Genomic DNA, 12,664 nt, shown 5'->3' with positions numbered 1-12,664 from the left:
AGAAAAGCTGTCAAATTTTATGAGCTGACACCACTCCCATCATTCAGCCTCCTCAAATCTGCCTTGGATTCCCTTCTTACAGAGGAAAGCATATTGTATTTCAGTAGAGCTACTAGAACCACCCTCCCTTATAATGCCGTTACACAACAAACCCACAACTAATTACCTCAATTTCATTGACTCTTTTCACTTTTGTTATCTTTTCTATGGCTGCAATAGCAATGTTTCAAACTTTTATTCAAGCACATAGGATGTTTGGCAATTCAGATTGGTGAAGCACAGTCACAGATTTGTTCATTCAGGAAAATCACTATAAGCCCATAAAAACACATATTAATTGCTCATCAAAACAGAATGTCTGCAAATCCAAGTCCTCCCACATTGGAGCAGAGAGCAGTATTTCACTTTTCTTGTAAAGAACCAGTCAAAACCACTATGAAACCGAATGAAACAATGGCTAGGATGAGTCATTGGCAAGTCTTTCCTTCCAAGATCTATCAGACCCCTCCAAGTAAGGCAGATAATAACGCCGGTTCCAAAAGCTTTGACTGATCAGCAGCAACGTCTCCAGAGTAACTTTTTTATTTGTATCACACATCAGCTATTTCTCACTCTGATTTTGATGTTAATGCAATTTAATGTTTTAGAAGCCTGATTATCCTTCCACTAGGGAGGGATGGATTGCCCTTGTCAGATCAGAGCATTCCCTCACTGGTCAGCCTTATTTTTTCTTGTCTTAATAGTGCAAATCTGCATATAGCATAACAAGGCTTTTGATTCTTATATTAACCACAATTACACTGGCGTTACTGGAATGACAAGAGCAAAAATGAGGGCACCATTTAGCCCTGTGAGCTCTGGCTGGAAGATAATCATGACAAATGCTAAACAAAACCAGTTCTTGGCTTTCAGTAGCCACCTACATGTAGGCATCTACATAAGAAAAAAGCTGGAGTTCCTCTACTATGAATCAAGTGGGCTGCTTTGTATGGAAACTAGTTAATTTGGTTGTACTTCATTAGGAATACCCATCACCTCCTACATGCATGCTCTACAACACAGATAAGACTCAAGTTGAATATTTCCTCTAGCAGATCTTCTATTTGACTTCCTCCTCAGAGTGGAACAGTCTGGACAGTGTCCACTTCCAGGAATACATGACCAATATACTGGACAAAGAAGGAAAGCATAAAGCGTAACAAATTTACTGGGCAAGATTTCTCAGGACAGTTCTGCATGAGCTTGTATTTTACACCATTAACTTACACTGTAGCATATAACAAGCACTTAATACTAACTTTACTAATCCAAAAAGGCCCTGTATAAAGATGTCTTTAAGAGTTTGATGAATGCCAGCAGTATTTCACAGTATTTCTCAATATTGTGAGAATGCAGTGAGAACACAAGAGTTTGAAACATTGCCATTGTAGCTCCAGAAAAGATAATAAAAATGAAAGAGTCTTCATTACTTGGCAAATTCCAGTGAGCTATTATAGAAGAAAGACTTTTTCAATAATACATTATTTAACTGCTGACACTGAAAAAGAATTTTAAAAAGATTGCTTTCCATTCCTGTGAAAACGAGGAGACCTTCCTGCACTGGCAGTAGCCTCATCCTACCCAGTGATGGCTCAGGTGACCTTGCCACATGCTCTTAACAGATCATCTGAACAGAGAGGCTTTTATAGCAAACAAGGACATGCGTTGTAACTTACACTGGTCATTGTAGATAATTCTAATAGTCACTTTGCAACTGTGTCCTTTATTACACAAGCTACTTTATTTACTGCTGATGCTTGTTAAAAGGGGTGCTAACACAGAGCTGCCCTCACTTCAGCATCTTGATACTAATGAGCTTGAATAATTGTCATATTTCTCATCTTTCTCAGTATACTCAACTCTGGTTTGAAGCTGCTCAGTCTGACCGGAAAAAACACTCACATAAAATCTGTTCAGAGCCAGGATCTACTTCCTTCAGACTAGGCTGTTTTGACTGCTAATTTTCTTTTACTCTACTGCATTTAACTCTCTAAATCTTGACAGTTTCCTCCAATTTTAAAATTTTGGTGGAAAAATAGCATCTAACCCACCAAGAGGTACAACTCATGTGACTGCAAGATGAAGGCCTGTGCCTGGCCTTCTTAGGTAAGCAGACATCTGAACTTTGTGAATTATGCAGCCTCCATGTGCTTCTGAAATGCAATGAAAAATCACTAAAAAGCTGGTAGAAAACTAGTGGGCTTAGGAGACTGCTGTTACCATTATTTATTACTTGCTATATAGTCAGAGAATCACACAGTCCCAGAATGGTTTGGGTTGGAAGTGACCTTAAAGCTCATCTCATCCACCGCCCTGCCACAGGCAGGGGCACCTTCCACTATCCCAGCTTGCTCCAAGCCTCGTCCAGCCTGGCCTTGGACACTTCCAGGGATGGGGCAGCTTCTCTGTGCCAGATACTTCATTCTGTCTGGGCCAGCAGGTAGAAATTCAGCCCCTATGTTGTTCATGTAACTCACAGACACAGACTGATGAGACTCTTACATGAGCAGACATATGAGCTACAAAGCGGTTTCAGTTCTTTTCCGTCTCATTATGCTCTTACAGGTGTATTTTCCATTTATAAATTAACTACTTGAAGCAACCCACAATGGGGTAGAACATCAGCAGGTGCTTCTGGAAATGCTTACTATAGGTGAAAAATAATTTTGAGTTATATAGTAAATTTTGTACTTTGTAATATTTTTGTTTGTTTCTCTACATGCCAACATTATACATGCAAGGTTTGCATTTCCTCCTACAGACAGAAGCTCTGCACTAGCAGTGCAGAGCAGCAAGACAATTCAGCAAAGAGGTACCATGATGCTGTAGACAAGCAGATGATCCTTCCTGCAGTAGAATTTCACTATCTCATTATGAAAACGTGGGCACTGAAGAAAATCCCAGAAGCCGCTAGAGCAGGCTGGGGAAGCACAGGGAGGAGCTCCCAGTTTGCTGGCCACCACTACCACCAAGTGGTTTGCATGTGAATCTGCTGAGCACACGATGTGCTTGTGCTCTCACTGAGCTGTTACTAAAGGGATGACAGCACTAGAAATTCATCTTTTCTGAAGGTGCAACTAACATTTTTATTCATTATTAACATTGATATTATCCATTTTTAGCAAAATTAGAGCCCAGAATCAACATTACACAATTTCAGGTATTTTTAACTTTGTCTTTTTCATCAACTCCATTTTTATTTCTATGTCAGGAATTAAATTTTTCTTTAAATACATGACTTCAGGAAAATTACTTAACATATCAAGATATGCTATGCAAATCCCTGACATGACTATTTATAATCAACTAAAAAGATACAACTTTTTATTTAATTACAAATAAAATTTACATTTCCCAAATATACTTAAGAGCAACCAAAAATTTTATGTGGGTTTGTTGTTGGTTTTTTTTTTTTTTAATACTATAAAACATCTTTTTTTTTAAGTAGCTCACTCAATACAGCATCTGTAACTCAAGGCACAATGCACTAATCACAAAACTGACTATAAATAAAGGAAAAAATTTTAAGCAAAAATATGAACTGAGAACAAAAAATAATCACCAAGGAGCACACTAATCACAAACACTTATAACCCGTTTTTTTATAGGTCAGGTTGCTGGCTCCTTTAACAGCTTTGCATTGGCACTCTGTGCACTCTGCCAGAAGTTTGTGCACCCTTCCAAGCTTGGCCAGAGGTCCGGAAGAGCTGCTAAATGGCTCCTTTGTTACTGAAATCGTCTATGCTAATACATAATATCCTATAGCACATCTCTACAGGTAAGGGTATTTTTGGTGGTTGTTTGTTCTTGTTGAGGCTAGTGTTCAGTAAATTCAACCAACCCTAGGCATTTCCTGAAAATCTTTTGTACTAGAAGAGCGAGATGAAAATTGGACTTTATTAAGGACTCAAACCCTTGGGTTTGACTCAGCAGCAGTCATAGTCCTTGTACTGAGCAAAATACCTTTGAAAGTATATTTTGCTTTCATGGCAGCCAATTTTTTACAGGTCAGAGATGTACAAAAGTACTATCATCTCTTCCTCTGCACGAGCAGAAACATGGAAAGCATTCTGTGGAAGACATGCTGCTCAAAATTTGGTTCTGGAGATGAAATCCTGAGTTACACAATGTGACAGTATTAATCAGATAGGTTACCTGGCCTCATTTTGCCCTTCTCTCTCCAAGCAATCAGTGTAGCTCCCTATCACAATTTAAACACATGTGCACAAAACAAAACAAAAAAAACCCAAAAAAACAGAAAACACCAAAAAAACCCACAAAAAACAAAAAAAAGCCCACACAAACCTCTTCCTCTCAAACCCAGTGCTACAAATTGAAGGAACCAGCTCTGATGCACGTGCAGCATATATCTGTTACTGAATGAGTTATATTGCTTTAAGAAGTCTATGCATGCTTTGAGGAGAAACCCCCACACATCCAGTACTGTTAATAAAGTAATGTCAGCTTTTTAACCCAGCAAATTGGTTGGAGAGTCTATTTCCTGGTTTTTGTGACATATCTGAGCAAGATTCAAATTCCCTGATGCTGCAAATGGTAAGTAGCTATGGGTATAACTTAGCCAGGAAGCTAATGACAGCACAGCTGCAGCCACACACAGCAGGATATAAACCCTATAAAACCGATATTGAAGTATGATTTTTTTTTCCTGCTACAAAGCAAATGTAACCCACCTCCCAACACTGCTCTGACTAAAGTATTAGCTTCAAATTACTCACCCCTCCTAATGCACCACCACCATCTGCTCCTGGCATTGATTCCACCGAGCTGGTGCTGGCTATCTGAGAAGAAACAGAATGACACAGAACAGTTTCAACATGGACATTCTTCCTCAAATATATTAAACACTGAAAAGAAAACAGAACAAAGGAAAACAAGGGGAGGGGGAAAAAGAGAAAAGAAAGAGAGTTTACTTTCTGCCCCTCAACTCTTTGCGTGTGAGTACACTTTAATTCATATAATCAGATCACAGAATCATAGAATGAGCTGAGTCAAAAGGGACCTTAAAGCTCATCTTGTTCCAGCCCCCTGCCATGAGTAGGCACAACTTCCACCAGACCAGGTGCATATGTCGCACATGTGCTCAGCCACCCTCAAATATGGGGTGAGCTCTGATGTGGATGACCTTACAGATGGCACTGAATTGCCAACCTGCCTTTGGGTACAAACTGTGCCTGTCCCCCACATGCTGCAGAAAGGCAGTGCCGTGGTTTGAAGGACACTGCTGTATCGGAGCCTGCCAGCCAAAACAGCAAAGGCTCTGTGAAGGCGCTTGATTCTGAGAGGAACAAAATTTACTCCATTCAAGCACTACTCAGTTAAGTTTTTCTTCTTTGCAATACCTCTCAATCCCTAAATAAGTGCAAAGTGGCATCTCTGTTTATTCAATCATAGAGAAGTATATGTACTAAACACACACAGATGCTTGTATATCTATATATATTCATATAGAGTTCATATATCTATATGTATGCCATACTTACATATACATTCAATAGTATTCAATACATATAGAGGGCAAATAACAAGCTTTGTACATTGAGTACCAAAATCATAGGCTACAGAGTTTGCTAGTTTACACAGGGTTCTCAAACTATTAGATTCTTCATGATAAATTCTCCTCTTATTCCCATAGATCATACTTCCTTTATCAAGCAGACAACATCTCTTGAGATTATCCAAATGGCCAGTGCATTTTGGCACTCTGGCGTCATTTCATTTTAAAGCAAAAAGGTTTAATACCTCTTTAAGAGGCCAAATTGAAGAGCTATTAATTCTGATGCCTCATTGAATGTATTTATATTCTCATACAAGCAATCAACTCTTTAGAACAAGGAAAGGAGCAAATGCATCCCCTGGGGCCAGGGCTGTGTCACCCTAGAGCGCTTCCTCGGGGAATTTGATTAAATTAAGGGAAGCATCACTACTCAGCTCTAACCAGCTATTTCTGCCTCTGCAAAAACCCAGCAACCCTAAGGTGGTCACATTATCTGTTCCTCAGTCCTTTGCAAAGGGTGTTCTTTTCACTGGAATTCTAATCAACTCAGGGTTTTACTTTGCGTAGTAAAAGGACATCTGTGTGCTGTGACAAGACTTGGAAAAAGAAAAATGTGGAGAAAAAAACAGGGTTTGAAGAAGAGATTGAGAAAACCCCCAGCAAATTTAGGGAAAAGAATAAATTTCTCCAGCTGCCTATTCAGATCCCCATGTCTGGTTTTTTATTTGCAATAATGGGCTAAAAATCAAATACCCTCTACTCTTGCCTGGAAAATATTTTAAAAGGGCTTCTCCCTGTTACGTTACCATTACCACTCACAGTGCCTAAGATCTGGTAAGAATGGTTACTGACATGTTTTTCAGAAGCACCCCAGATCTATGGGGACAGAAACAGCAGAGTGAAATAATAACTATTCAGCATCTAACAATCATGATTTAACTAATAGAAGCATTCTCAATCTCAAATCTTGGGGATGTCACTTCCACAGAGCTCAGCTCTCTGCAGCACTTTTCCTTGCCAGCCTTCCAAGACTGCACAAACTGGGTCCTTTGCCACACCAGAAGCCTCCAAGTCTTCTGAGATGAAGCAGTGGTGAAAGAGGCCCTTTTCCTTGGGAACATTTTTAGACGGCTTTAAAAACACTCTTCACATAGCCCGGAAATGATGCAGGTGAAAATGGAGGAACTAAACCACAAAGGAACCTGAAAGCTTTCTAAAAAGACTTTTTAAAAAGACTACAGCTACCATTACCCTGCCTGGCACTGATGGGCAATGACACTGAATATTCCCCTCCTGACAGGTGAGAGTCCATTAATTGCTGAAGGCCTGTACAGGCATAATCTTAAGAATCAGGTCAAATTTCAGATTTCCGCACCTCCCAGAAACCACAAGTCTTCTGTAGGCAGATTTCAGGCTGACATCAACCTAAAATGCTGGTATGAGCTTATGTGAGTCAGCAAGGAAACACAAGCATGGTCAGAATTGCGTGCACTGATCAGGAGCTGCAACCAGCCTAAGCACTATAACATAGTAAATGTATGGCCAAGGATGGGAGAAAAACAATTTGACTCTTTTCACAGGCTGATTTCTAGTAGCTGCTACAGATCCAGCCTGGAATCCATGAGTGCATATCTATTTCTTGACTCATGAGAAAAAAAGGATCACTTTTTCCTCTAAAGTTGCTGCCCAGTATTCCACACATGATATGTATGGTGGGTGCTACCCAGTGCAGCATATTGCAGTTAAGAATGTTCTCAGTATTTGTCCAGTTTTCCTTACAGGAGCAACTTCAGCTCATTTTAAGGGGCAGCAATTTCTGTCACATTTAGCTGTTACAATGGTTTTCAAAGCTGATTATCTAGAGAAGCTAATCTCCTAATATGCAGGTTAGTATTCTGGCCTTAAAGAAATTACAGTACAGACTGCCTTAATATCACAGCCAGGGATAAACCAGACTCCTGCTCTGCTTGACTTTTATGAATACTATAAATATGTGGCTACACCATGAACACAGAAGCAAAATCAAATTGAATTTACAAAGCAAGATAATAATAATGAAGTTGACCAGATGTTGTGTCTTAATTACATAGAAAGAAGTGTGCTGATTACTTTGCTTATTAGCAAAAGATTTTTTTCCATCAAAGCATCCTGGCTCTGAATGCAGCCGTGAGTTAACTGAAAAATATAGGCAAGAATTGAGTATTTTCTATTTTTTTTGAAGTATTTTCAGCTGTTGAGTAGCTCAGGATAAGTAAACTATGCCACATTCTGAAAATGGCTCATTGCTGGCTGCTGTCAGTAGCAGTATTCTAGACTACAGAGTGTTGCAAAGATCTTCACTGGCAATCTGATTATGCTGGGATGAAAGGCATCTCCAACATCTCTCCTGAGGCCCCTGGGAAATCAGGCGGATAAAGAATCCAGATTATTGAGCCACCGAATCAGTCCTGAATCTCCAAGAAGAGATGTCAAAAATGGTTAGGTACCAAAACAAAAAAAACCCCAAACAAACAGTTTAGGAGGCAGGGGAGGGGGAAGATAAAAAACTCCCAAAGTTCAACCTCTGCAAATGGACCTTCTCTCCCTCTGCTCCAAGATCTACCATGTCTGAAGTCATAAAGTCACAGGCAGCACTGCATGATATTCCGAAATATTTTGCTCTCCCAGGCCCTATTCCTCTTTAGCTTGTAGCAAATGCCTGTGGCTAAGGTTATCACCATCATTTTCAAGTTGAATGGAGAGATACTGTCCTGATGTGAATACTTCTAAAACTGAATTCCTAGCAAACCAACACAGAGTGATACCTTACAGCTGAAGAGAAACAATAAACTTTCAAGACTATTTTGCATATTTAGTTGAAGAGTATTTTTTCTGAAATATATTTACTATTTATAAGACAGCATTTTAAAATCCTTTTAAAATGCATCATTTTCATTCTGATTCTTTAAAATATTTTAAATAATAATAAAATATTTCTTTGATTATATCAAAGAAATAATCCCAAAATGCATCTCTGATAAGATGGGGAAAAGTAATGAACAAAATTTCCCAGCCACAAAAACAACATTCCAAACAGCTAAGCACTCATAACATTGAGGAATTACACCTGTTCTGCTAAAAAAAGCCACCAGCCTGGAAAACATGACTGATGGGTCTCTGGCGTTGAATTGCCCTGGGTAATTTATTCCGTATCTGCACAGCTGAGTAACTGCGACTGATACACATTTGAGAGCCAGAGAAATGGAGATGACTGCCCTGTAATGTCATATAAAAATCCAGAACAAGACTCCACTATTTTAAAGTTAGCTGTGCAAGCCTTAACTGCTGGTAAAACTGCTCTGGCAAAGGAGAACGAAGCACTGGTACTTACTGAGGAATCAGGAAGATGCTCCTCCTCTTGTGAAAAAGAGCTATTGAAAGCTCTGAATGTCTCACTGTTCTGTTTGTGCTTTTCTATTGTGGCTTGAATCACCTGAGACAAAAATGTCAGCTAAGATGAGAAGCATAACCAAAAAAAATTCTCTCATAGGAAGATGGGTAGGATTATCGTTTGGTGAAAAACCCTTACACTTGTATAAATTAAAGGGAAACTTAAAAACCTTAAGTGGTGGTGTTAACCTATTATTGTTTAAGTTAAAAACTAAGACTGCCATCAGACAGTGTCTCTACAAGTCAAAATGGAAGAGTATACAAGGTCTGATGCCTCAGTCTCTTCTCCTACTGGGCTTGAGGAATGCAGGAAAAGGGAGCCCAGTTTGAGCTCCCAGATACTTTCTGGGGCCAGCTGGTCATCATTGGGACCATGACTGGACTCCACACTTCTCCATGAGCAGCTCCGCCAGACTGGCCCACCCAGCTTCCCTGCACAGCCACGTTAATTCAGAACCCCAAAATGATAATTTTAGATGCTGCCTGCATGGTTATTGCCCTCCTTATCATTGGTGGGTTGTACTAACATTAATCCATTCCCTCTTCTCCTCTTCTGTCCTGTTAAAACAAAAGAAAAATAGAGAAAGCATCATCATTCTACTTACAATATTTTCAGTTAATTCAATTCACAGTTTCACAGCTTTATATCAATTAGATTTTTAGCTTTGTTATCCACTATTTTATAAACATTATTAATAATTATTGACAATAAGTATTACCAAGTGTCAAAATATTTGACTTGTTGACACAGTGGACCCCACAAGCACTACTTTAAATACTGCAAGCATTCAATAAAGGCAATCAACACACTTTGACTTAGGACCAACATTCTCTTGCATATCTAAGTTACCCACCTCTGCTGCTCACCTTGTGATTTAAAGCTGTCACACTCTCACAGCCCATAGATCAATTTCTCCATACATATTCACAAACCTTCAAAGACAGAACAAGTACCATACCTGGCTTGTAGTTCCAATGACCTCTTTTTTCCTGTTATGGAAAACGTATGAGCCACATTTTGCTTGGCAATTTCTTGGACCTGTAAAAAGCACATCAGCTCTTTACTCATTGACCTTGTCTTTCCAACATTTTTAATGACTTACAAATATAGTCATTCTCTGAAATGCTTAGTCGAAAGGATCATTTGGAATAAAGTATAGAAGTAGAAAAAATAAGGGAGTGTTTCCATATTTACCTGTCTTGCTACAAAATGTGTGGGTCTGTATCACCAACCAGACTCCTACAGCAGTAGGGGGAGAAAGTGGCTCCTGTGCCAGCCAGGGGACAAGGCAGGGCTCTCAATCCAAACACATCACACACAGTCACCTGTTATTATTCTACTCCCCTTTGAATGGTTCTTATAAAAATTTAAAAACCCCAACTGTCGGAGACTGAAATGTTGTAATTTATAGTTTAAACACTTTCATGAAGGACTTTTGCCTATTATAGCAAAACTGTACAAAAGCTGCAGAGAAAACTACCAAAACCCTGAATGGAGCCCTATGCTGCTCATTGATGAAGATAAGATAAAGTGACTCAGGGGAGAATAATCCATTAACTGAGGGATCAGGCTTAGCACCTTCCGGGTGGAGACCACAGCCCTGGGGCTATTAGCTGCCAGGCTCGAAGAGACCCTCACACTAAAGGGTGGGGGCAGGAGAGGTTTTGGGTGTGGAGTGGAAAAGCCTCTGGTCTGAGCAGTGAATGCCCATCGCCTGGGGTGCAGAGGAGCTCAGCTGTGGGCCTCTTCACCTTGGGGAAAGCCACATCCACAAGAAGGGCAGCAGAGTCATGGCCCATCAAAGGCTCCCCCAAAGGGGTCCCCAGACTCTGCACCAGAGCACTGCAACGTGATGCAACACATCCACAGTGTTGCAAGGGACAGTGTCAAACTAGCTCTCCACAGGGCAGGCCTTCCCACCTGCATTAATCCACTGGATTCTATACTTTTTGGCATGGTGGTGACAGCAGGGGACCCTCACCACCAAGAAGACCAGATGGAGGGGAGCAATAAGACATCGTTGGGACCCCCGGAAGGGTGATCTGTTCCTACCTAACCCCTGTCACTCTCTCTCTGTCCCCCCAACCCATGCACACCTCTTCTCTATTTCTTTCTTTCCTTCTTTTCTTTCTTTCTCTATACCTCTTTTACTATTAAATAAAATGCATCACTTTTTTTGGCACCAAGACCTAAACTCATTTGGTTTTAATCACAATTTGGGGTATATTTTGAACCTCTCTGCGTTCGATCCATTTTATTCACAGAAGCTTATTTTCTTTGGTCTTCTGTGTTAAACCGGTTTGTAACACCAACCAACCAAAAAAACCAAAAAGAGATACAATCACAGAATTGTTAAGGTTGGAAAAGACTTAAGGTCATCAAGTCCAACCGTCAAAACAGCACCATCACATTCACCACAAAACCATGTTCTCAAGTGCCACATCCACATGTTTTTTGAACGCTGCCAGAGATGGTGACTTCACCACTTCCCTGGGCAGCCTGTGCCAGGGCTGGACAACCATTTCAGTGAAGAAATATTCCCTAATATCCAACTTAAACTTCCCTTGGTGCAACTTGAGGCTGCTTCCTCTCATCCTGTCACCTGTAAGAAGACGCCAGCCCTCACCTGGCTACACCCACATTTCAGGCAGTTGTAGAAAGCAAGAAGGTCTCGCTCCTTATCTCCAGACAGAATCCACCCCAGCTCTCTCATCAGACTTGTGCTCCAGACCCTTCCCCAGCTCTGTTGTGCTTCTCTGGACACACTCCAGCACCTTAAGGTCTTCCTCGTAGTGGAAAAGCTGCATTGATCCAAAGTGACCCAAAGCTGGATTTTAGAATTTTATTATATTTTTACATTAATGTAATGTTATGTGTTTGGATTCAGCAGGGATCAGGAAGCTATCAAGAAGCTACCAAAAAAAAGAGGGAAAAGAAGAGATGCAAACCTGCAGTCCTGCAATGTCCATCTTCTCTCGGACACTGAACTTCTGGCCGATCAGCCTCAGTTTTGGCACACAGTACAGAACCATGCTGTTAAACTGCAATAAGGCAAGAGTTTAACTCAGGGGGTTACATGCTGGACACAGCCTGCATTGTGAAGGTTTAGGGCTCTGGTGTGTTTTACTCCAAGACATAGTTCTCAAGAAGAGATTTAAGGTGAAAGTGAGGCTGATGGATCATTACCGAAAGAAGTGGGCAGACAGAAACCTGTCAGCCAGTCACTTCTCCCTTCTGCCCCTCCCTCTGAATTTGACTGCCTTGGAAGCATGAGAGCTCTTCTCCCAGTGCCAGCAAGAGCTGGCCGTCTCCTCCAGCAAGGTGGTTTGGCTGGAAAGCACCTCCTGTGGCACTCTGCAAAAACCCAGCCTCTCAGGAGGGACATGCCCCTTTGGGCATGTCAAAGGCAAAGGCACAGCATGGAAGAAAGAAGGAAATCCTTGAGGAAAAAGCTTCAAGAGAAAACTGCTGCTCAGAAGGAGTAGCTGGGCTCAGCTGATGAATGCTTTTTGTCTTTGAGCTTAGGAAGATGGAAAAGTACCACAGAACCATAGATTCAAAGGGTGGTTTGGGTTGAAAGGGACCTTAAAGCCTATCTCATTCCACCCCTGCCATGAGAAGGGCCCGCTTCCACTAGACCAGTTTGCTCTAAGGCCCATCCAACCAGAGCACAACCCTGA

The 12,664-nt window shown here is 40.8% G+C and overlaps 1 protein-coding gene across 6 annotated transcripts in view; it reads right to left on the bottom strand.

Annotated features, from left to right (window-relative positions):
- Window positions 1-12,664, bottom strand: part of FGD3 (FYVE, RhoGEF and PH domain containing 3) — a 102,570-nt gene that overhangs the window by 13,080 nt on the left and 76,826 nt on the right. For 5 of the 6 annotated variants that reach the window (XR_006015792.1, XM_042026618.1, XM_042026614.1 and 2 more), the window contains exons 11-16: window positions 11,933-12,025; window positions 11,611-11,811; window positions 9,943-10,022; window positions 9,511-9,541; window positions 8,925-9,026; window positions 4,776-4,838 (exon numbers count right to left, since the gene is read on the bottom strand). Coding sequence is in view for 5 of the 6 variants with exons in the window: in XM_042026618.1 (XP_041882552.1) it covers window positions 4,776-4,838; window positions 8,925-9,026; window positions 9,511-9,541; window positions 9,943-10,022; window positions 11,611-11,811; window positions 11,933-12,025 (570 nt within the window). In the remaining variant the exon portion in view is untranslated. The remainder of the gene's footprint in view (window positions 1-4,775; window positions 4,839-8,924; window positions 9,027-9,510; window positions 9,542-9,942; window positions 10,023-11,610; window positions 11,812-11,932; window positions 12,026-12,664) is intronic. The other variant, XM_042026615.1, reaches the window with a different exon arrangement.

This window comes from Corvus kubaryi, unplaced genomic scaffold, assembly GCF_017639235.1.
Source record: "Corvus kubaryi isolate FWS band 111438036 unplaced genomic scaffold, C.kubaryi_AGA036_p1.0 37285, whole genome shotgun sequence".
Classification (NCBI taxonomy): domain Eukaryota; kingdom Metazoa; phylum Chordata; class Aves; order Passeriformes; family Corvidae; genus Corvus; species Corvus kubaryi.
This window is presented reverse-complemented; position numbering and strand designations above follow the sequence as displayed.